This window comes from Patiria miniata, unplaced genomic scaffold (genome assembly GCF_015706575.1).
Source record: "Patiria miniata isolate m_02_andy unplaced genomic scaffold, ASM1570657v1 HiC_scaffold_8, whole genome shotgun sequence".
Taxonomy (NCBI): domain Eukaryota; kingdom Metazoa; phylum Echinodermata; class Asteroidea; order Valvatida; family Asterinidae; genus Patiria; species Patiria miniata.
The window spans coordinates 5,715,535-5,741,245 of record NW_024037075.1 but is presented as its reverse complement, the minus strand read 5'-3'; the positions used below and the strand labels follow the sequence as shown (position 1 = coordinate 5,741,245).

General features: G+C 41.6%; 1 protein-coding gene across 1 annotated transcript; it reads right to left on the bottom strand.

The window, feature by feature from the left end:
- Positions 1 to 9,833: 9,833 nt before the first annotated feature.
- LOC119719688 lies at positions 9,834 to 25,039 on the bottom strand. The gene is made up of 7 exons (XM_038189184.1): positions 24,892 to 25,039; positions 24,207 to 24,336; positions 22,137 to 22,470; positions 13,651 to 13,847; positions 12,644 to 13,036; positions 12,313 to 12,338; positions 9,834 to 9,922 (listed from the first exon to the last, which is right to left on the bottom strand). Exons 1-7 carry the CDS (start codon positions 25,037 to 25,039, stop codon positions 9,834 to 9,836), a joined length of 1,317 nt encoding a protein of 438 aa, XP_038045112.1.
- Between the last annotated feature and the right edge of the window lie 672 nt (positions 25,040 to 25,711).

The window sequence follows — 25,711 nt, the reverse complement described above, 5'->3', positions numbered from 1 at the left end:
CGATATTATTTCACGGACAAATCTACTGAAAATTAGGTCATGAAATTTCCAGGGTTTTTTTCGAGAACGACGAAAGTCTCCCAAATGTTGAGGTAATCAAACGAAAAGGTGAACCTTCATCTACAAAAAAAATCTCGTGAACGTGATGTCGTTAATACTTTCAAAAAATCAATGTACACCTAATGTTTCCAACAACTTCCATTTTCACAACGCAAAAAGATCGTCGCCATTGTAAAGCAAAGAGCGAGGAACCCAAACACGGTGTGACCTTGTGACCCATACGCCCACTGATTGGTCGAGCTCGCGCTCGAGTGTGGCCTGCTTAATATTCATAAGTCATTCATTGCGCGAATAGCGCGTGCTATTCACAATGCTTTCAGGCCGACATACATCGGCGTACGTTAACACTCGTACATTGTGATTGCAAATCATGAAATCTCGCCAAACTCTTCATTTTTCAACTGGCGTTTTGGACCAAACATTTAAGTCTCCTGCACCTGTGTAGGGGTATTGCATGGACATTTTAGATACCAACTTTTACGACAGTGTGTAAGTAATGAAATTATTTAAGCTATTTTTTTAACGAATCTAAAACTTTTTATCCGTTCAAGAACTTTCCAATGCAAAATAAAATGCAGTAGTAGGAAACGCACAAGACAACTATTGACACTGTTGCAACCAAATGTTGCATTTCTCGATAACCAAACCTAAAAGGAGACTCATTCATTTTAATTGGTATAGCTGTAAAAATAAAGACAACTTGGGACATGAGTTTGGTATATGGTGTGGGGAGTCACAAGTGTTCATAACTCATTTAATGATCTGTTTTCCTTTTTCCACGCTGAAACACGCAGGTGAGAATGACGGTTTATGACCCCTGGAAAAAAAACCAGAAGCTCCCCGATAACTAGCATGTCCCGCAGGAGGTTTTACACTGCACATTCTTGTGGCGTCCCCCACTAAAGATTTCCGGTCTCAGCAGACGCTGAGCAGGCAAAAAGGTCGCATGTCATGAATAATTCATACATTTCGCTTCACCCACCTTTGGAGAAAACAAATCGCAGCAGGCTGGTCATTTTATAGTCGGTTAGTTGGTTTGTTCGCAGGTTGGTATGCTGGTCGGTCGGTTGGTTGGTTGGTCGGTTGTATTGTAAAACAACAATTTCTCGAATATATATAAGTATGGGACAAATGATTAACCAAACGGATTTTTCCTACCTGTGTTTGTCGACAATGAAGACACAACTGGTTAGCTCTGAAGCCAGACCTCAATTAATACTGACGTCGCTCGGTATTATCTTTTAACCCCGGGTGGATCATTTCCAATTGATAAATTCATTAAAATATAAAATGATTTACCCTGAGTTTGATTGGCCACGGATCTCGGAATATATACCAGCAATTTTGCAATTATTGTACACAAACAATCTTCCATGGCATTGTTCCAAAATCGGTTGCACGATTTTAAAAATGGGGACAAAAGGCCATCGGGCTTTAGAGGAAATTGCAAAACAATATATCATGAAATCACGTGAACAGATTATGTTCTCTCGTTGGCTAGTTAATCCTGGCGACGCCCATGGAACGAGGTAGAACAAGGCAATAACAGAGTCTTGCTCGAGGACACAAGTACCGTGATCTCAAGTGCAAGTACTAAAGCTGCATGGATGTGGCGCAGCCATACGCGCACCCACAGAAGCACGTCCTCAAATACTAGAAACAGCACTCACCACACAAGTGGTATCAATATAACACACGGCAGTGTGGCCACAAGTTCAAAGTGGCGCCAGTCCGGCATTCAGATAGGCAACTGGAGTACTGGACCAACAGGCATGACGCCTAGCTACCACGGCATGGCGCTGGACGTATGGCCGATCAGACTCTAATATAGGCGTGTTCATCTCATTGATTCGCACAAAACGGACAATCATTATCCCCTGAAATGTAGGCATTTAAAAGTAGTAACAAAAATAATGGGCCAGTAAGCATGACGCCTAGACACCACGGAATGGCGCTAAACGTATGGCCGATCAGACGCTGATATAGACGTGTACATCTCAATGATTCGCACATAACAGACAATCATTATTCCCTTTAATGTAGGCATTTAAAGTAATAACAAAAAAAATGGACCAGCAAGCATGACGCTTAGACAACACGGAATGGCGCTAAAACTTATGGCCGATCAGACGCTGATATAGACGTGTACAATGTACATCTCAATGATTCGCACATAACAGACAATCATTATTCCCTGAAATGTAGGCATTTAAAGTAATAACAAAAATAATGGACCAACAAGCATGACGCATAGACACCACGGCATGGCGCTGAACTTATGGCCGATCAGACGCTGATATAGACGTGTAGGCCTACATCTCATTGATTCGCACAAAACGGACAATCAGTATTCTCTGAAATGTAGGCATTTAAAGTAAGAACAAAAATAATAACTAACAATGAAATTGTTAACAAATGTGTGCGCTGCCTTATGAAGAAATTTTTTTTAAAAAGCCGATCCAGGATTGTCCTCTGGAGATTGGCTGGCGTATGAATCCGTGACTTCCGGGTGATCTAAAGCATTGCAGCCCTTGTCTCACAAGACCAAAGGTCTGAAACCATGATTTAAGATTTGCAATAATTTAAGTGATTATATTACCTCCAGACAAGGAAGTTATGTTTTCATCGGCATTGGTTTTTTTGTTGGTTTGTCCGTAAATATGGTCACTCAAACCGTTATGGACGGATTTTCACGAACAATTGCTTAGGCCCAAAAAAAAAGACTCCGGTTTCTGGTATGCGCGCGCGTCGCCGTAGCCAATGAAAGATGATGTCTCAAAACCACCAAAACTCACTGGTTTGACTGGAATCCTGCTGCTGCACAATTTTAACGTGTTTTTAGACGGGGTTGCGATCGAATATAAGCTTCATGTGGCCTCTCTGGACTCCCATATATTTGCACTAAGTTTAGTCGGGCACCATAAATTTGCAGTCATCAGCTAATATTTGAAGGGGGAAAAATGGTTTAAAAAAGAGCAAAAGCCGCGTCGCCGCACCACTTTTTGGGCAAGCTCAATACCAGAAACCGGAGACCTTTTTTGGCCTTAGTGGTGGTCCTTGATACCAGTATACAAATCGATTAGATTGTGGAAGTGATACGGATCTGGGTCTAGTCTGGATCCAGGATTTTTAAGGATTCTGCACCACAGATGACAATATTTGACCAGATTTCGAGCACTGAACAGATTGCCACTCTGTGTACTTTTGTGGGCAAGGCAGCGTGCAGTCTATGAGTGCACAGGTACACCATTGAAACCAACAAGTCAATGGACTCGACCATTTGATACTATGAGGGAAGTCGAGTAAGTGCAATAAAACATGGAAGTTCAATGGATGTATTCATAGTAGTTCAAAGTATTTCTATTGGGTGTCCTGACAATGATGGCGGGGAATTGTTCAGCCTTGGCGGAGGTTTGCACTCTCTGAGTGCTCTCTGGCTGAGGGATCTTTTTCTCATCATATAAATACTTAACATTGGTCACGGGGTTTGATTTGGTCTAGCAGGCCCAACTACCCCTTAGCTCCGCCCCAGTAATGACAGGAAAAAGATCGACTCATCCACGGTATAAAACAAATCTGGATACTTGAAAAAAAGGAATGTGATAATGCAGGATAACCATTTACTTTGGGTGAGTACAATTCCCATCTTGAGTTTGTTGAGACAGTGGTTGTGTCGGCTGAGATTTTCATTGTAATAAAAATGACATACTAGATTTGGCAATAACTGCATTCATTTTTTCCCCAAGTTAATATCATATTTAATTATATCTAGGTCTGTCGCTGTGTTTATTATTTGAGGACAGCATTGATACGGCCACCTGTTCAACGATCGTCTGGTTGAATAAATCTTTTGGAAATTGAATTTTAATCCATTTTTCCTGCCCGTATATATATGTGGAAGCAGGCCAGATGGCGTAATCTCATAAAATATCTAGCCTCTGAAGAAGAACTTGCTAAGTTCGCAACGTCAGGCCACATTAATTTTTAAATTTATATATTTCAGGTCCACCCAGTCAGTAAGCAGTTTGCAGCAGTCTTACTTTTTTTCATGTTTCAACTTCTCTGTTGCAGTATCCCTTCGTGGTGATCCTCCTTGCTGATATGTAAGTTTCATTTTGTTTTGTTTTGTTCCTTCTTTTGATCGTTTTATACCATGTACTAATCAAACTGTTCTCTCCACTCTACAGGTACCCACAATTTTGTTTTGCTCTGTCCCTTCAAAAGGCATGAGCAACTCCATTTGACTTGTACTTTTTGTCTTCGTGTTCCTCCACTGATTTATTGTATTAACCATTTATTCTCTCCCTTTCTACAGATATGAGTGACACCATTTGCACTTTCCAACAGCTCAGAAAGGCAAAGGAAAAGGCCTTACGCTTCTCCTACCATCAGGATAACTACAGTTTTTACTCCCTCTCTCGATTTATCCCCAAAGGTTTGCAACTGTCTCACCCTCCCTGCTTAGGAAACCTCCCACCACACCTTCAAAGGAGATGGAATCAAGTTATGCATGGTGCCTCTATTAAACTCATCAATATTCTCTCTCAGCAGTGTCAATTTACACGTGAGGACCTCCATCAGAACATTTCCCACCTTGACTCCCAACTCAAATCCAGTTGTTCTGATTCCACGTACAGGAATTTCCATGATGAGATTGAAAGGGGTTTGTCTAACCTTGACTCTGTCCTACTCAACAGGAGAAACAAGAAGATTGGTGGCTTGCTTGCCAAGCAACAACAACGCAGACACAGACGTTTCAGCCGTCCTAGGTCCCCATCTACCACGCCACCGCCAGAACCCCCTGTCAACACTGTAGTTAATCTTTCTTCCTCATCAATATCTGACGCAGAGCACAAACTTCTCTCCAAGGGTCTCAATTTTTGTCCCGGCTCCCCGTTCTGTGAACCAGGTTCAGCTCAGCCAAGATCTCACGGAATACTACCGTAGAATCCGTCTGCGTGAGTTTTTCCTGGACAGTGAACCGTGTGAGCCAGAGCCTTTTCGAGTCAAGAGTTCATGGGTACCCCCCAAGAATCGTGTGCCAGCCATAGAGACATACGTTCAAGTTATAAATTCCCAAGTCACTAACCCGGACAACTTCCCCCACAGGACTCATGATAATTTCCCCAGAGAGGAGCGCCTGGCTCTCAACTCCTTACGCTCTCGCACCGACATCATCATCAAGCCAGCAGATAAAGGTTCAGCTGTGGTCATCATGGATCGTCAGCAGTACATTGATGAGGCCCACCGTCAGTTGGATAATCGCACTAACTATACCCGCCTTGACTCTGACCCCACAGGCACTTGACGATATGCGATCACGTGACCAGTTGTCCAAGAAAGCTCACAAATTTCTTTCTCCCTGTGATTGTAGGACTGCCAGATTTTACCTTCTACCCAAGATTCACAAGGCTGGCAACCCCGGTAGACCCATCATCTCCGGTAATGGCTCACCCACGGAACGCATCTCCCTGTTCATTGACAGTTTTCTCAAACCCCTTGTCCCACAGATTTCGTCATACATTCACGACACCCCAGACTTCCTACGCAAGCTTGAAGGAATCAAGGACCAGATTCCCAGCACGGCCATCATTGGGACTTTCGACGTCTCATCTCTGTACACCAACATCCCACATGAGGAGGGTGTTCGTGCTTGCTCCTTGGCTCTGGCCAAGGCAGGACACACGACTCCTCCCATCAGTGATGTTGGCACCCTTCATGAGACTTATACTAACGAAGAACAATTTTTCCTTCCTTGGTGAACACTATCTACAGGTACACGGCACTGCAATAGGCACTCGCATGGCCCCATCCATGGCTTGCCTCTTCATGGGTGACCTCGAAGAACGCATTCTTGCCTCGGCCCCATGTCGCCCTTGGATCTGGTGGAGATATCGTCGCTTTGCTCACGAAGTGACAAAAACCTCGAAAATCGATAATTATTCGATTTTGAGTTTTACTAGCCATTTTATTATAGTTGTCTCAAGGAACAATTTGACCATGTTTCAAGGCAAAACGTTGTTTACTTTCTTAATTATTGTAAACAAACAATTGACAAAAAGCCTGAAATCGGTGATTTTCATTTTTACGAAGTGTAAAATGTTCTCACGCAGTGACAAAAGGTCACCTCTTGAGCAGGGCCAGAAATTGTACATTGGTCTACACGCGGCAGGATGGGAGCATACGCGCGCGCGAACGATGTTGAAAAGAACAGACGCGCGCGCGCTCAACTGTTGTGACGCGCAAAAGTAACAAGTTTGTTTCGTCGAAAAAAGTACAAATAAGTAAAGCCTCCGCGATTCATGATCCCACGAAGTGACAAAAACTGTGTACAAAGTAATTGGCAAAATATGGGAGCCAAAGTATTCATGTTCTCACGAAGTGCAAAAAAGTTTTATTAATGAAATACTGTTTAATTACGAACTATTTTTAACAAACAACTATGAATTAACAAAGAGCAAATCATATCCTATCGGACAATGCAAACATTTCCGAATTCTGTTACTGCAAAGTGGTCGAAAATGTCATTTGAAAAAATGAATAACTTCAAATGCGATTATCTCAGTATGAACTTTGTCAAATTTTGAGGTTTTGTCACTTCGTGAGCAAAGCGACGATATATTGATGATGTTTTTTTCATCTGGACCAGCGATGAGGACAGTCTCTTGACCTTCACTAACCACATCAATTCCTTCCACAGAACCATCAAATTCACATCGGTGTTCTCGGCTCACCAAACCCACTTTCTGGATGTCACCGTCCGCAAGCAAGGCAACTCACTAACCACTGACCTGTATTCCAAACCCACAGACACCCACCAGTACCTCCACTCCTCCAGCTGTCACCCCAGGCACTGCAAAACTGTCATAGCGTTTAGCCAGGCACTCAGACTCAGAAGAATTTGTTCTAATGATTCCGATTTCTCCCGCCATACACAGATACTGAGGAACAACTTGGTGGCCAGGGGTCACAGCTCTCGCCAAGTTCATCGTGCCATTGCCAGAGCTAAAGCTATCCCCAGAAATCTAGCTCTCACGGGAAAGGCCCCTGATGCCATGGCCAAACCCATGATTCCCTTGGTTACCACGTTTCACCCCAATCTCCCTCCCCTTCGCAAAATCACTAATGACAATCATCATATCCTCCATACTTCAGATCGCCTTGCCCGCGCCATCCCCAACGGCCCCACATTGGCTTACAGGCGTCCTAAAAATCTACGGGACTTGATTGTTCGAGCTGAAGTCCCATCCTTAGATGCATCCCCTCCCACCCAGCATGGTACTTTCAAGTGCAGTTCCAGATGTGTTGTCTGCCAGATTCATATCCAGGAGTCTGACTCCTTTTCTGGCCACTCTTCTGTCACTACCCACAGAACCATTGGTAACATCACTTGTAACACCCCTAATGTCATATATCTCATTTCTTGCAGGGTCTGTGGAGTGCAGTATGTAGGTGAGACTAAGAATACGCTCAAGAAGCGTTTCTATGCCCACCGGTCAACGGTCAACACCAAGAAACTAGACACCCCTGTTGGTCATCACTTCAACCTGCCTAACCACTCCATTTCTGATATGATTTTGCAGGGCATTGAATCTCTTGGCCATCGCAAGGACTCAGTTCGCCTCAGCAGAGAGAAAGTGTGGATGAATCGTCTTCGAACTATTCAACCACATGGTCTCAACATCCAACTTGGAAATGATTAATCTTTTTCTTCCTCCATTTTCTTCTGTTACAGATAATCCACCTGGTCTTCATTGTTTGTGTTTACCCATCTTCCCCCATCTTTCATCCCTTTCCACCTCAATACTGTCCCCCCCCCCGCATAATCCACCTTCACTCCCACACTCTTTTGTCCGTTCCCACTCCCTGTGACCTTTGATCCTTCCCCTTTCTGGTCCCTCCCCTGTTCATACCAGACCCCTTGTGGTTTGCCATCTCCCTTTGTTTCTTTGTTCTCTCATCCACCCTCCCCTGCATCTTTCCACACCTTTCCCACCTAATCCTCCTTTTGTGTTTCTTCTTTCATCCCTGCATGTTTGTGTGCACCCCCATATTAATAACCTCTGTTATTTCTGTTTTAGCCTCTGAAGAAGAACTTGCTAAGTTCGCAACGTCAGGCCACATTAGGTCAGGTCCACCCAGTTTCAGGTCCACCCAGTCAGTAAGCAGTTTGCAGCAGTCTTACTTTTTTTCAGAATATCTTATAACGTTAGAAGTAAAAGATTATGAATGATAAAACTTCATGGATGACCAGTATATTATGGTGCATGGTTCAAGGGGGGGGGGGGGGACCTATGGGGTGCTTTAGCCCCCCCCCCCCCCCCCCTGTGTATCTCCCAGAAAAAAAACATTTAAAAAAAAATGGCAGTAGCCAATTTCAGAAGTTGACGTCACATGCAAATTGTCTCAACCCCCCCCCCTCCAAAAAGTAGTCGTATGATGAGGATCAGGTCTTCATTGCGTGATGATGACCTGGTTTGGGGGTGAGCGCTGTAAATGGAACGAGACAAGTCTCGTGTATTATTTGAGGACAGCATATAATATGGCCCCCTGTTCAACGATCCTCCGGTTGAAAACTCTTTTGGAAATTGAATTTTAATACTAACCCGCATATATATGTTGAAGCAGGCCAGATGGCGCAATCTCATAGAATATCTGATTACGCCACAAGTGAAAGATTTGATTTGGTATGAACAGTATATATGGCGCAGGCGCGGTTCTATGGGGGTTGGGGATATGGGCTGCTTCCCCCAAAAAGAAAGTCAACCCCGCCCCCCCCCGCCCCCCAATAAATATATTAAAAACGGCACATTTTACATTACATTAAAGAAGAACAGAGTAATTATTTTTATTTCCACCCAATAAACATGCATTTTGTAACCAATACAAGACTGGGTTTTTTTAAAGAAAATTACGTGCTGTAAAAAAAAGTCCTTGACGTTTTCTACAAGACACGTTTCCAGTAAATGATAAAACAACCCCTCTTTATGAAAGAACTCACTGCATACAGTTTTATGTTTATAATTGTGCATGTATGAACCAAAGCCTCCCTATACAACAGAACATTTCAAACAATGATTACAATTCTCGTGATGAACACCATTATTATTAGTAACCTCTCAAAAACACTAGTATAAGAAAAATGAAAGATAATACATCAACATGGACTGCTATAAGCCATAACTGAAATACAGTTAAGTTGTCATTCCCGTAAAGCCCCTTTTTAAGCGTGAACCAAAACCCCATAATATAGTGTGGTTTCTTTCTAATGTGAAATTTGAGCACAATTCAACTTGAGGGCGCACTGAAGATTATTTGAGTTTTTCTACATGACAAAGCTGTCGGCATCCCTGAACAAATGTCATTCCTAAATGTCTGATGAAGACATTTTGACATTTTTCAAACAGGTTCAAATGATTTTTATTATCGTGAGGAATAAGTCCTAGTTTGAAATCGTTTAAATAATGATGATGTTGTTTAACGCAATTATCAAATGTTTTACTTTTTATTTGTCGTTTGTGAGTACACTTTATGGCACTTTCCTATGTTCAAATGTTTCAGTTCATTTCGCACTGGTGATATCCTGTACATAATGTACCAACGTTGAACGTCGTGACTCAATTACATTATAACATCAAACAATTTGCTAAATTTGTTACAGTATCGCCTCAAACGTAAGAGCTCCATCTTTTTAAAAATGACGGGGATTTCCGGCAATTAAACAAGCGATAATTTGAATTGCATGTATTTCATTGCGGTATTTTAATATGACCTCAGTCCTTTGATAACTTGCTGGCGTCTTCATATGTCTCCGGGAGCGGTTTGTTCTTGGTCTCTGGCAGCATGAACACAAGGCTGCAGGCTACCAGCGACAGACAACCAAATATCAGCATGGGAAGAAAGCTTCTGACTTCTTGCTGCGTAACAGAAAAGGTAGGAATGATGGTTACCATTTGCAAAGTAGTTTCCAGTAACCCAATTCTGTAAAGATTCTGTTACGCAAAGTACACATTCAAACTGATTTCTCTTGACTAAAATTCAGTTTTTCCATCACATCGTTGAAGGGAACCGTACAACAACAGCTTTTGTTTTCGTTAAAAAAAAATTCCCCCAGTCATTTCGGCCAATAGCATTTGTACATGTTTTTGGTCCCCAGCACTTTGGCCACTAAAATCAATCCGATTGCAATTTATACTTGGCAAACACTTGGTCTAAGTTAGACCAGCACCTACCGCTGTGTGCCGAACAATGACGTCACCATGACGTCATCACGAGTCACATGACGTCACAATATAGGAGTATAGTTTGAAGTCCCTTTTCTCCAGAACTACAAGTTCGATTTGGTTGAAACCTGGTATGTGCCTAGATTTGGATGTGTTATAGATGAAAATTGAAGTGACGTCACGATGACGTCATCACATGGCATGTGAAGTTATATTAAAAGTGGATGTTTTGAAGGCCTAGATCTACAGAACTATAAGTCCAATTGAGTTGAAAGTTGGTATGTACCTAGACCGGAATGTGTTATAGATGAACATTTAAATGCCGTCACGATGACGTCATCATGGGTCATGTGACGTCACGTTAAAGATTAATGGATGTAATTTTTGAAAATCAATATAAAATCAACCGTGAGAGACCTGAACTTGACGTTTGCGGGAATTGATAGAATAATCCAGGGTCTTTATTTTTTATATTACGTGCAAATTGATGAGAGGGATGAATGTGAACCCCTGTTTGATTATGTGGATCGGTGATTTTTTGACAAGCAGAACGCAAAGGGTGCGTTTCATGAATTCCCTGTCTAATGTTGTTCATAGTAATACAGGGGCTCCACAGGGGTGCGTTTTGTCCCCAGTGCTTTTTACTCTTTACACTAGTGACCTCAGAAGTGAAGACCCTATGTGTCCTATGATAAAATATGCAGATGACACCTCACTGACAGGGTTGATTAGTCATGACAATGAGACTGGATACAGGAACGAAATTGTTAAGTTCTGTAATTGGTGCAAAGATAACTTCCTAATATTGAACACGCAGAAGACGCAAGAAATTGTTTTTGATTTTAGGAAAAATCAGAATGTTATCAAACCTGTTGTTATTAGTGGTGATGAAATCCAAATTGTGACAGAGTATAAGTACCTTGGGACGTACATTGATAGTAAATTGAATTGGAATGTGAATACTCTTAAGTTATGTGCCAAGGCTAGTCAACGGCTCTTTTTCCTGCGGAAATTGAAATTATTTCATGTTAATCGTGATATTATGTTGCTTTTTTATCAGAGTGTCATACAGTCCGTCATGTCTTTTTGTTGTATCGCCTGGTTTAATGGTTTGACTGTTGTGAATTCGAACAAGTTGAAAAGGATCACTAAAATTGCCAGCAGGGTCATTGGTGTTGATGTTCTGGACATTCAATCAATGTACCACAATTTTCTTGAATCCAAACTGAGAACCATTATGCAAGACAATACTCACCCACTCCATTCGTTCATAGTACAAAACAGGTCAGGTCGAATCCGTCAATTGAATTCTCGTACAACACGACACAACCTTTCATTTTTACCCAGTGCAGTTTCACATTTTAACAAGAATTATACTAGATAATGCTGTTTTTATAATCGTGCTGTAGTGTGTTTTTAGTGCAATCAGATTAGCCCTTATTCTGTCTTATCTCATAATATTCTTATCCACCCCTCCTCACACATCTACTCATTTGTGTCAGGTTAAATTAGTAAATTGAAATCTCGTTAACACGACACATTTTTTCCCCTTATTTTTACCCAGGGCAATCTCGTGTTTTTAATCAGACTTATAGTAGATATTATGCTTTTTAAATCGTGATGTAAATGTGTGTGTTTATACCCCTCGTACATGTAAGTTTAAACCCTTTCCCTGTTTCCTTTCTCCCCGCTCATATCCCCCTGGCTTTCTAATCCCCCCCCCCCCCCCGGCTTGCCATTGTGTCCTTCCCATGTTTCGTCTTTATACATAATAGCTCTATCAATCCAGATATTTTATTTATTTATTTAATTAGGCTCAATTTGTTGTTCTATTTCTGTTAACGTGTACTCTTGTCAGTGTTCTTATATTGTTACGCCTATTTGTACATTTATGTAATATGTTTTTGTTTTGGTTTTTAATGTGAAGTTTTGAAGTGTTTTATACATCATATTTGTGTGCAGAACGAGGAGACAAGTTTCATGTTTTTACATGATGAGAATAAATAAATAAAATAAAAAATAAAAAAGCCATTATAAGTTGCATTCATGACATACCTAAAATGGGGCAAATTTGTTTTATATTGCCCACTGCTGCGGCTTTAACGTGTATATAGTTAATTTAATTGAATTTGTTAAAACAATATTGTTTTTTAAATTACTATACAATAACATACTGCAGTTAAATATGTAGCGAGCTGGAGCTACAGAAGTTCAGTAGCACTTACTTCGTTCTTAAAAAATACCTGGTATGAGGAAGTTGCATATGTTTATGTCTACATTCATCTGAAATTTCCTGTTATTTTTTAATTAACAAAATACCAAATAATTGGTTCTTTAAGATTGTAAACAGACGTTTGTACCAAAGACAGAAGACGATGCAGATATGTTTGATGAGAACTTTTGTCTTGAAGAGGTCAAGCACAGTGTATTTCTTTTTCTTATTCGATTTGGTCTGCTCCTTTTCACCTGGCTTGGTAAAAGTTTCCATCTTCTCTTCATTCATCAGTTCTTGATTAGTTTCTCCCACGTCCGCAGTGACACTCTCGTGCTGGAGGTCACTCGCTCGATCGTGGTTTGATTTCTCGGACAACTCCATCTTCCACACCAGGCGCACACCTTCCAGTTCCCGCTTTATGAGGAAGCTTCCGTCGTGCTTGATGTTCTTCGATTTGGCAATTTTCCGGAGAACGGCCTCTGCCTTGTCCAACCAGCCTTTCTGAACCAACCATCGTAGTGACTCGTATGTGAAGAACCTGCAGTAAGGGTGTCACGAAAACCTATTCCGTGAGTTGATTTAGTCTAACCTTCAGAAATTCAGATTGAAATTCTTCATGAGATCCCTGTGCTTTACACGAAAACAAATATTGTATGACTCGCAGTTGAACATGCGATTATTATGAGAGTAGTCATTGATACCCGATATGGGTACCAAGGGCAATGACAAAAGGGATTCGAATTTTAGACAGTGCTTTGCACCTTGAATATTTTAGTCACAGCCGGGTCGATTCCTGTAGCTTTGGGGCATATTTTACATGCGGTGTAGCACTCTCAAGTTGCAAAAGAAAAGACACACATAGTAGTAATTCTTTTCTGGTCCTGATGAAAGTTTTTCCCAGTTAATGCAATCTTTGTACTTACATCATATTGATGTTTATAAATGACGAAAATATACAAACTTGTAACACAGGATCTACGTAAGGTATCGAAATATTTACCATCATTTTGTTGATAAAAATAATGCCGAATTCGCATATTTCTTAAGATGATCAAACGGCGTGCCTTCAACAAACATGCTTGAATTTCAAGCCATTATTTGACCAGAGTAATTTAAGTAAAGAAAAAAAGATTGAAGAAGGCAAACTGTTACCACATAAGGACATGGACTGGTAGGCATATCAATGAGGTGAAAAGTTGGAAGTAACGCCAGTTGGGGAACAAGTACGCCAAAGGTGCGACGAGAATGACACCAAAACTCCAGAAATACTGGACGCACACGTGGCCCAGTAATCTCTTTTTAGCTGTGAACATCTCCACCGCTCGGATGTAACCAACCAAATAATTTCCCTGCGAGATTTGAAAAAAAAAATCTTTTGAAGATTTAAGAACACTGCTCACAACCTCCTTTAAGTTACCCTTTGCAAACATTCCTGAGATCTACAAAAGTACACACGTATACTGTGGGCTAAAATCGTCGTCGTCACTGTTGCGTCATTGACATTGCCCCAACCCACAATATAAGTTAAGAAGTGCTCTTAGTTTGACAACAGTCTCAATGTCTCTCGGCCAAATAGTATGAGAACGACCAAGTGTGTCGTAAGCATTTTAATTTGGCGTTTAATTTGTCGGACTTACGAGGTGTCGGAGCTATGAGGCGTCGGACCTATGAGGCGTCGGACTTATGAGGTGTCGGACCTATGAGGCGTCGGACTTATGGGCCTTTATTTGTTTAGGGGATTCGATTTTGTCGGACTTATGAAGCGTCGGACCTACGAGGCGTCGGACTAATGAGCGGACCCCATCCTCAACACTGTACCCTTACTTTTGGTTTTCATTCTCTCTCCTATAGCTTGACCTTGTCTGCGACCGTGGCTATCTGGCTAATCTACTGATATCATGTCACTTTGCTGGTATCCTTGTCGGTGGTTTTATCACTGGCCAAGCCGCGGACATGTTCGGTCGACGCGTGGTCAAACTAAGAGCACTTCTTAACTTATATTGTGGGTTGGGGCAATGTCAATGACGCAACAGTGACGACGACGATTTTAGCCCACAGTATACGTGTGTACTTTTGTAGATCTCAGGAATGTTTGCAAAGGGTAACTTAAAGGAGGTTGTGAGCAGTGTTCTTAAATCTTCAAAAGATTTTTTTTTTCAAATCTCGCAGGGAAATTATTTGGTTGGTTACATCCGAGCGGTGGAGATGTTCACAGCTAAAAAGAGATTACTGGGCCACGTGTGCGTCCAGTATTTCTGGAGTTTTGGTGTCATTCTCGTCGCACCTTTGGCGTACTTGTTCCCCAACTGGCGTTACTTCCAACTTTTCACCTCATTGATATGCCTACCAGTCCATGTCCTTATGTGGTAACAGTTTGCCTTCTTCCATCTTTTTTTCTTTACTTAAATTACTCTGGTCAAATAATGGCTTGAAATTCAAGCATGTTTGTTGAAGGCACGCCGTTTGATCATCTTAAGAAATATGCGAATTCGGCATTATTTTTATCAACAAAATGATGGTAAATATTTCGATACCTTACGTAGATCCTGTGTTACAAGTTTGTATATTTTCGTCATTTATAAACATCAATATGATGTAAGTACAAAGATTGCATTAACTGGGAAAAACTTTCATCAGGACCAGAAAAGAATTACTACTATGTGTGTCTTTTCTTTTGCAACTTGAGAGTGCTACGCCGCATGTAAAATATGCCCCAAAGCTACAGGAATCGACCCGGCTGTGACAAAAATATTCAAGGTGCAAAGCACTGTCTAAAATTCGAATCCCTTTTGTCATTGCCCTTGGTACCCATATCGGGTATCAATGACTACTCTCATAATAATCGCATGTTCAACTGCGAGTCATACAATATTTGTTTTCGTGTAAAGCACAGGGATCTCATGAAGAATTTCAATCTGAATTTCTGAAGGTTAGACTAAATCAACTCACGGAATAGGTTTTCGTGACACCCTTACTGCAGGTTCTTCACATACGAGTCACTACGATGGTTGGTTCAGAAAGGCTGGTTGGACAAGGCAGAGGCCGTTCTCCGGAAAATTGCCAAATCGAAGAACATCAAGCACGACGGAAGCTTCCTCATAAAGCGGGAACTGGAAGGTGTGCGCCTGGTGTGGAAGATGGAGTTGTCCGAGAAATCAAACCACGATCGAGCGAGTGACCTCCAGCACGAGAGTGTCACTGCGGACGTGGGAGAAACTAATCAAGAACTGATGAATGAAGAGAAGATGGAAACTTTTACCAAGCCAGGTGAAAAGGAGCAGACCAAATCGAATAAGAAAAAGAAATACACTGTGCTTGACCTCTTCAAGACAAAAGTTCTCATCAAACATATCTGCATCGTCTTCTGTCTTTGGTACAAACGTCTGTTTACAATCTTAAAGAACCAATTATTTGGTATTTTGTTAATTAAAAAATAACAGGAAATTTCAGATGAATGTAGACATAAACATATGCAACTTCCTCATACCAGGTATTTTTTAAGAACGAAGTAAGTGCTACTGAACTTCTGTAGCTCCAGCTCGCTACATATTTAACTGCAGTATGTTATTGTATAGTAATTTAAAAAACAATATTGTTTTAACAAATTCAATTAAATTAACTATATACACGTTAAAGCCGCAGCAGTGGGCAATATAAAACAAATTTGCCCCATTTTAGGTATGTCATGAATGCAACTTATAATGGCTTTTTTATTTTTTATTTTATTTATTTATTCTCATCATGTAAAAACATGAAACTTGTCTCCTCGTTCTGCACACAAATATGATGTATAAAACACTTCAAAACTTCACATTAAAAACCAAAACAAAAACATATTACATAAATGTACAAATAGGCGTAACAATATAAGAACACTGACAAGAGTACACGTTAACAGAAATAGAACAACAAATTGAGCCTAATTAAATAAATAAATAAAATATCTGGATTGATAGAGCTATTATGTATAAAGACGAAACATGGGAAGGACACAATGGCAAGCCGGGGGGGGGATTAGAAAGCCAGGGGGATATGAGCGGGGAGAAAGGAAACAGGGAAAGGGTTTAAACTTACATGTACGAGGGGTATAAACACACACATTTACATCACGATTTAAAAAGCATAATATCTACTATAAGTCTGATTAAAAACACGAGATTGCCCTCGGTAAAAATAAGGGGAAAAAATGTGTCGTGTTAACGAGATTTCAATTTACTAATTTAACCTGACACAAATGAGTAGATGTGTGAGGAGGGGTGGATAAGAATATTATGAGATAAGACAGAATAAGGGCTAATCTGATTGCACTAAAAACACACTACAGCACGATTATAAAAACAGCATTATCTAGTATAATTCTTGTTAAAATGTGAAACTGCACTGGGTAAAAATGAAAGGTTGTGTCGTGTTGTACGAGAATTCAATTGACGGATTCGACCTGACCTGTTTTGTACTATGAACGAATGGAGTGGGTGAGTATTGTCTTGCATAATGGTTCTCAGTTTGGATTCAAGAAAATTGTGGTACATTGATTGAATGTCCAGAACATCAACACCAATGACCCTGCTGGCAATTTTAGTGATCCTTTTCAACTTGTTCGAATTCACAACAGTCAAACCATTAAACCAGGCGATACAACAAAAAGACATGACGGACTGTATGACACTCTGATAAAAAAGCAACATAATATCACGATTAACATGAAATAATTTCAATTTCCGCAGGAAAAAGAGCCGTTGACTAGCCTTGGCACATAACTTAAGAGTATTCACATTCCAATTCAATTTACTATCAATGTACGTCCCAAGGTACTTATACTCTGTCACAATTTGGATTTCATCACCACTAATAACAACAGGTTTGATAACATTCTGATTTTTCCTAAAATCAAAAACAATTTCTTGCGTCTTCTGCGTGTTCAATATTAGGAAGTTATCTTTGCACCAATTACAGATCTTAACAATTTCGTTCCTGTATCCAGTCTCATTGTCATGACTAATCAACCCTGTCAGTGAGGTGTCATCTGCATATTTTATCATAGGACACATAGGGTCTTCACTTCTGAGGTCACTAGTGTAAAGAGTAAAAAGCACTGGGGACAAAACGCACCCCTGTGGAGCCCCTGTATTACTATGAACAACATTAGACAGGGAATTCATGAAACGCACCCTTTGCGTTCTGCTTGTCAAAAAATCACCGATCCACATAATCAAACAGGGGTTCACATTCATCCCTCTCATCAATTTGCACGTAATATAAAAAATAAAGACCCTGGATTATTCTATCAATTCCCGCAAACGTCAAGTTCAGGTCTCTCACGGTTGATTTTATATTGATTTTCAAAAATTACATCCATTAATCTTTAACGTGACGTCACATGACCCATGATGACGTCATCGTGACGGCATTTAAATGTTCATCTATAACACATTCCGGTCTAGGTACATACCAACTTTCAACTCAATTGGACTTATAGTTCTGTAGATCTAGGCCTTCAAAATATCCACTTTTAATATAACTTCACATGCCATGTGATGACGTCATCGTGACGTCACTTCAATTTTCATCTATAACACATCCAAATCTAGGCACATACCAGGTTTCAACCAAATCGAACTTGTAGTTCTGGAGAAAAGGGACTTCAAACTATACTCCTATATTGTGACGTCATGTGACTCGTGATGACGTCATGGTGACGTCATTGTTCGGCACACAGCGGTAGGTGCTGGTCTAACTTAGACCAAGTGTTTGCCAAGTATAAATTGCAATCGGATTGATTTTAGTGGCCAAAGTGCTGGGGACCAAAAACATGTACAAATGCTATTGGCCGAAATGACTGGGGGAATTTTTTTTTAACGAAAACAAAAGCTGTTGTTGTACGGTTCCCTTCAACGATGTGATGGAAAAACTGAATTTTAGTCAAGAGAAATCAGTTTGAATGTGTACTTTGCGTAACAGAATCTTTACAGAATTGGGTTACTGGAAACTACTTTGCAAATGGTAACCATCATTCCTACCTTTTCTGTTACGCAGCAAGAAGTCAGAAGCTTTCTTCCCATGCTGATATTTGGTTGTCTGTCGCTGGTAGCCTGCAGCCTTGTGTTCATGCTGCCAGAGACCAAGAACAAACCGCTCCCGGAGACATATGAAGACGCCAGCAAGTTATCAAAGGACTGAGGTCATATTAAAATACCGCAATGAAATACATGCAATTCAAATTATCGCTTGTTTAATTGCCGGAAATCCCCGTCATTTTTAAAAAGATGGAGCTCTTACGTTTGAGGCGATACTGTAACAAATTTAGCAAATTGTTTGATGTTATAATGTAATTGAGTCACGACGTTCAACGTTGGTACATTATGTACAGGATATCACCAGTGCGAAATGAACTGAAACATTTGAACATAGGAAAGTGCCATAAAGTGTACTCACAAACGACAAATAAAAAGTAAAACATTTGATAATTGCGTTAAACAACATCATCATTATTTAAACGATTTCAAACTAGGACTTATTCCTCACGATAATAAAAATCATTTGAACCTGTTTGAAAAATGTCAAAATGTCTTCATCAGACATTTAGGAATGACATTTGTTCAGGGATGCCGACAGCTTTGTCATGTAGAAAAACTCAAATAATCTTCAGTGCGCCCTCAAGTTGAATTGTGCTCAAATTTCACATTAGAAAGAAACCACACTATATTATGGGGTTTTGGTTCACGCTTAAAAAGGGGCTTTACGGGAATGACAACTTAACTGTATTTCAGTTATGGCTTATAGCAGTCCATGTTGATGTATTATCTTTCATTTTTCTTATACTAGTGTTTTTGAGAGGTTACTAATAATAATGGTGTTCATCACGAGAATTGTAATCATTGTTTGAAATGTTCTGTTGTATAGGGAGGCTTTGGTTCATACATGCACAATTATAAACATAAAACTGTATGCAGTGAGTTCTTTCATAAAGAGGGGTTGTTTTATCATTTACTGGAAACGTGTCTTGTAGAAAACGTCAAGGACTTTTTTTTACAGCACGTAATTTTCTTTAAAAAAACCCAGTCTTGTATTGGTTACAAAATGCATGTTTATTGGGTGGAAATAAAAATAATTACTCTGTTCTTCTTTAATGTAATGTAAAATGTGCCGTTTTTAATATATTTATTGGGGGGCGGGGGGGGGGGGGGTTGACTTTCTTTTTGGGGGAAGCAGCCCATATCCCCAACCCCCATAGAACCGCGCCTGCGCCATATATACTGTTCATACCAAATCAAATCTTTCACTTGTGGCGTAATCAGATATTCTATGAGATTGCGCCATCTGGCCTGCTTCAACATATATATGCGGGTTAGTATTAAAATTCAATTTCCAAAAGAGTTTTCAACCGGAGGATCGTTGATCAGGGGGCCATATTATATGCTGTCCTCAAATAATACACGAGACTTGTCTCGTTCCATTTACAGCGCTCACCCCCAAACCAGGTCATCATCACGCAATGAAGACCTGATCCTCATCATACGACTACTTTTTGGAGGGGGGGGGGGTTGAGACAATTTGCATGTGACGTCAACTTCTGAAATTGGCTACTGCCATTTTTTTTTAAATGTTTTTTTTTCTGGGAGATACACAGGGGGGGGGGGGGGCTAAAGCACCCCATAGGTCCCCCCCCCCCCCTTGAACCATGTACCATAATATACTGGTCATCCATGAAGTTTTATCATTCATAATCTTTTACTTCTAACGTTATAAGATATTCTGAAAAAAAGTAAGACTGCTGCAAACTGCTTACTGACTGGGTGGACCTGAAATATATAAATTTAAAAATTAATGTGGCCTGACGTTGCGAACTTAGCAAGTTCTTCTTCAGAGGCTAAAACAGAAATAACAGAGGTTATTAATATGGGGGTGCACACAAACATGCAGGGATGAAAGAAGAAACACAAAAGGAGGATTAGGTGGGAAAGGTGTGGAAAGATGCAGGGGAGGGTGGATGAGAGAACAAAGAAACAAAGGGAGATGGCAAACCACAAGGGGTCTGGTATGAACAGGGGAGGGACCAGAAAGGGGAAGGATCAAAGGTCACAGGGAGTGGGAACGGACAAAAGAGTGTGGGAGTGAAGGTGGATTATGCGGGGGGGGGGACAGTATTGAGGTGGAAAGGGATGAAAGATGGGGGAAGATGGGTAAACACAAACAATGAAGACCAGGTGGATTATCTGTAACAGAAGAAAATGGAGGAAGAAAAAGATTAATCATTTCCAAGTTGGATGTTGAGACCATGTGGTTGAATAGTTCGAAGACGATTCATCCACACTTTCTCTCTGCTGAGGCGAACTGAGTCCTTGCGATGGCCAAGAGATTCAATGCCCTGCAAAATCATATCAGAAATGGAGTGGTTAGGCAGGTTGAAGTGATGACCAACAGGGGTGTCTAGTTTCTTGGTGTTGACCGTTGACCGGTGGGCATAGAAACGCTTCTTGAGCGTATTCTTAGTCTCACCTACATACTGCACTCCACAGACCCTGCAAGAAATGAGATATATGACATTAGGGGTGTTACAAGTGATGTTACCAATGGTTCTGTGGGTAGTGACAGAAGAGTGGCCAGAAAAGGAGTCAGACTCCTGGATATGAATCTGGCAGACAACACATCTGGAACTGCACTTGAAAGTACCATGCTGGGTGGGAGGGGATGCATCTAAGGATGGGACTTCAGCTCGAACAATCAAGTCCCGTAGATTTTTAGGACGCCTGTAAGCCAATGTGGGGCCGTTGGGGATGGCGCGGGCAAGGCGATCTGAAGTATGGAGGATATGATGATTGTCATTAGTGATTTTGCGAAGGGGAGGGAGATTGGGGTGAAACGTGGTAACCAAGGGAATCATGGGTTTGGCCATGGCATCAGGGGCCTTTCCCGTGAGAGCTAGATTTCTGGGGATAGCTTTAGCTCTGGCAATGGCACGATGAACTTGGCGAGAGCTGTGACCCCTGGCCACCAAGTTGTTCCTCAGTATCTGTGTATGGCGGGAGAAATCGGAATCATTAGAACAAATTCTTCTGAGTCTGAGTGCCTGGCTAAACGCTATGCCAGTTTTGCAGTGCCTGGGGTGACAGCTGGAGGAGTGGAGGTACTGGTGGGTGTGGTTTTTCACTTTTTGGATGAAATATGATTACTGCACCATTCTCTTGCCTTAAATGTGGTATGGGGTGAAATTGTTAAATGTCGTTTCTTTTGACGGCCAGGCCAGTAAATAGGTCACAAATTGCCTAAGTCGGCCAAATCACTATCTGCATGCCCTCAACTTCTTCGATATTATGTCATTTTGTGGGTTATATAATTGATGGTTTGAAAAAGCGGTGCACAGGTCTGTGAGCTTGTATTTCTGCGAAATTTGGATGACATAGAGCCTTAATTAGGGATATATTTTGCAATAGAGCGTATGATTTTCAAGTCATGTTCAGTTACTGACTGTATGTGATAATAATAACAGGATATACGGTGATATTTGTACTCATAATCAAATGTGAACGAGTTTCTTAAGCGATCCAAGTATTTAATACTGGCTATAGGTGCTCAGGGTGCTAGAATGATAATTCATGAAAATGCTATTGCCACCCCTCTCCTCCAAAGAAATTACTTACATCCGTCGTTGCACTCTTTTCTCCATATTCTGGAGCATATTCCCAGCCGTACTGACAAATCGTTGTGTCCTCAGTAAATGTTCCGTTGTCGACCTCGTACATGTAACAGCCGTCCGGTACTTCGAGACCATCTTTTTCGACGTACACTACAGTTTCATTGGCCGAAAATCCCGGCGCCGGCTTACAGTAATGCGCTATAGATTGGTCGACGGTAAAAGCGATGCCTGTAAGCTGTATGGCCGCTAAAGACAGGCCCATCCCAAAGATCACAAAGTTAGTGATTTGCACGCGGCCCACTAAGCCAACAACTCTCAGGCTGGCGTCCACATCCATTCTAGCGGAAAGTCAGAAAGTTTATGAAATTGATACTCTGGCTTGAAGCCTGGAGACAAACTGATACTGCAAAACACGGTCATCTTTTCTGCACAATTTGAGTGTTCAGAAAAATGGCAACGACCTCAATTCTACGCTGTGTACATGAAGTCTACATGAAGAGTATATGTACGTACGCACTCACATGCGTACGTACGTATACACACCCCTTTGTGAAATAACAGCAGGTTACCGGGCGAAACCAAGGGTCAAAGTGCTGTAAAGGAATCAGTTGCAGGATGACACCATGAGTTGGCTGATAAGGTTGATGAAGGACGGTAATGGAAGAAAGTTTCCTACTTATCAGCAACCTGCAAGATACATTGGTCGCAGTGTGACCAGTTGAAGGTCCGTGAAGGAGTTCTTTATAGGAGGTGGGACTCAAATGACGGAAAGTCTGCCCGCTGGATAATGGTGGTGCCATCAAGGGAATTTTGTTTGGGTTGCACGCTCGGCAACTTAGTGGTTCCTTGGGGGTCAGTAAAACTCTGGCCAAAGTGAAATCCAAGTGCTTCTGGCCAGGTACGTCTGCGGACGCATGGTCATTCCTGCGGGGATGTGATGTCTGTGCGAGCAGGAGCTCGGCTGCTAAGAAAAGGGTCGCACCTTTATAAGGCAGTACCGAGTCGGATTTCACTCGAGCGAGTAGCAATAGGCTGGCTCGGGCCATTGCCCATCATGGTCAATGGTAATTGTTAGGTGTTGTGTATTTCTGGTTATTTTTATATTCTGTTTGAGTTCGGGAGTCCTGCATCTCGTCATCCTATGGTGAATGGGCTTCTGCCGATGTGCTAAGCTTGGCATCGGTATGGTTATCTCGGCGGAGCTAGGCTGAGGGTTATCAGCTGGTCTTAGGAGGGACGAACCGTCCCAGAGCAAGAAAGCAGCAGGGACCCAACCTAGGCAGTCGACCCCACCTGAGAAAAGACTGCGGCCATGTAGGAATGTACCTAGACCCAGACGTGGCTGGATGGCAACAAAGTCGCCACCGAGGAGCTCAACAGAGTGTACTTCGAGTCGGTCTAGTCTTGATGGACGAGGATGAACCCTGCGGGCGACTTATTCAGAACTTTAATGTTTCAAAACAAGTTTAATGAAGCTAAATGTAGTTAACCCTTTATAAACCTCTAAATTATCTTAACATTTTGCATGTGATCAAAAAATCTTTCAGCACGTAAATATTTTATCTATGTAGAATAAATGCGAATTTCCTGTAAAATCTCTATTGAATATTTAAAGAGCAAGATTTCGTGATTTAGACTTTATAACATTTATTCCCGTCAACAATCCTGTAAACTTTCGAGTATCCAAAATCTTACAGTTAAATTCGGCGTGTACATCAAGTCTTAAAATTATCCTTCATTTTCTGCCTTAAAACCAATTTCCCCTAAAATTTCTTGTGAATATTTTATGAGCTAAATTTTAGGTAAAGTAGAGTTTGTGAATATTTAATGAAATTTGAAATCAGCCCCGCCTTAAGTTTTAAATTGAAATATAAAGAACAAGTTAAGATTTAGGCACACTTTCCTTTTATTCTTATTATGGCTTATGGTGTATGGGGACATACCCCACCATGCTCTGTTTTTGTTGTGACAGAGAGTGCGTGGACTGAAAGCCAGTTTATTCCCCACTTTTTTCTTTTTTTTTGCGTAATGCTATTTAGGTTTGGGGTTCAAAGGGGTATGATGCGTCTCTCACCTGATCAGATCCGGGTGGATCATAGCCCTGGCGAAGGGCAGCAGTTTTGACGTAGGCCCTCCCCGGATCCTACAGTCTCTCACACTCAGGGACAGACGCAGAAAGGTGCTCTCGTCTCCACTCACACAATCTTAGTGGTACCCACAGGGGCTACTGATCTACTACGAAAGCAACTACAAGCGCCAGGGTTAGAGCCCCTGCTCCACACAACAGCTCCGATGCCCATACTATTACTAGACCTTCAAAAGTAGGCCTGAATTGCAACTTGGAACGTCCCGAGTCTCAACGGCTCTGGATAACAACAAGCAATCTTCCATCAAATGAAGTCCTAAAATATTTACATCTTAGGTATCACCGGAACCAGACTTACCAACTGCAACAGTCAACCTGGGGAAGAGGCTACCTTGATGTATTGTTTGTGGCCCGACTAGGAAAAACAGTGTCGCCTTATTTGTACGTCCACCTTTCAACAAAGCTATCACAGAATGGCAGGCATGCTCAGATCGACTTCTCTATGTAAGGCTACAATGCCGACATGGACAACTCGCTATCATCGTAGCCTACGCACCTACGAATCAAGTTGATTACTCCACCAAGGTCCAGTTCTATGACCAGCTTGCAGTTGTAACAGGAGGTGTGCCCCCTCACGAAAAACTACTCATTCTTGATTACATAAACGCCTCACCAAGCTGCTCAAGGAGTGGCTTTGGACATAAACTCGGGCGCTCTAGATCCGGCTCCTTAAACGACAACTCGATGGGGCTGCTCTCTCTCTCTCTCTGTGCTTCACAGAATATCTGCATAAGAGGCAGTTGGTTCCGTCGCCGGGACATTTACAGGATGGCCTGGATCTCAAACGATGGTCTCATACGGAAAGAGTAAGACCATCCTCGTAGAACTGTAACATAGTCGAGTCATACAGGGTCTATAGGGGAGCCGAAGCACCAGTAAACACAGACCATCGTTTACTCATCGCAGGGATGGCTGTCACTCCCAGCTTCCACTCCAGGAAGGCCCTCGCACCCTTGTATGATGTACGAGTAACCCAAGACAAAGAGCTTGCATTGAGGCTCTTAGTTTCACTTCAGCCACCCATGAGTTCGCCAACACAATTATTGGAAAGAAGCGACGCACCAAACATCGTCCATGGTTATCAGACGAAACACTTAAAGTCCTAATTATAAATCAGCAGCAAGGATGAACAACAACCACGCAGAACACAGACGTTTGAAAGGAGTCTTTAGGGGCAAAGCGAAACAGGACAGGGAAGATTACCTGGAGAGTCTCTCTCATAGGATTGACAACAACTTCACCCATAACAGCCTCAAGTCCGCCCAAAAAAATAATCATAAGAACTCCGTCCTCAATTAATAACACTAAACAGCGTGAGTACAACTGTCAACAACACCGACGGTTCACCCCGTTTAACCGAGCTTTGGTTTGAGAGGATTGCCTTCACCCAAATAGGTTTCAGACAACCTTTCTGTTGGCCCTGGGAGTTCCGC

What these genes read in the sequence shown, in the direction of transcription:
- LOC119719688 (XM_038189184.1), bottom strand. Translation starts at nt 25,039, where the DNA reads ATGTCCCGGCGACGGAACCAACTGCCTCTTATGCAGATATTCTGTGAA. An exon ending in GCCACTCCTTGAGCAGCTTG is followed by an intron (nt 24,337 to 24,891) that starts GTGAGGCGTTTA and finishes GGTACCACTAAG; the next exon opens with ATTGTGTGAGTGGAGACGAG. An exon ending in CCAGTCCATGTCCTTATGTG is followed by an intron (nt 13,037 to 13,650) that starts GTAACAGTTTGC and finishes CCCTTACTGCAG; the next exon opens with GTTCTTCACATACGAGTCAC.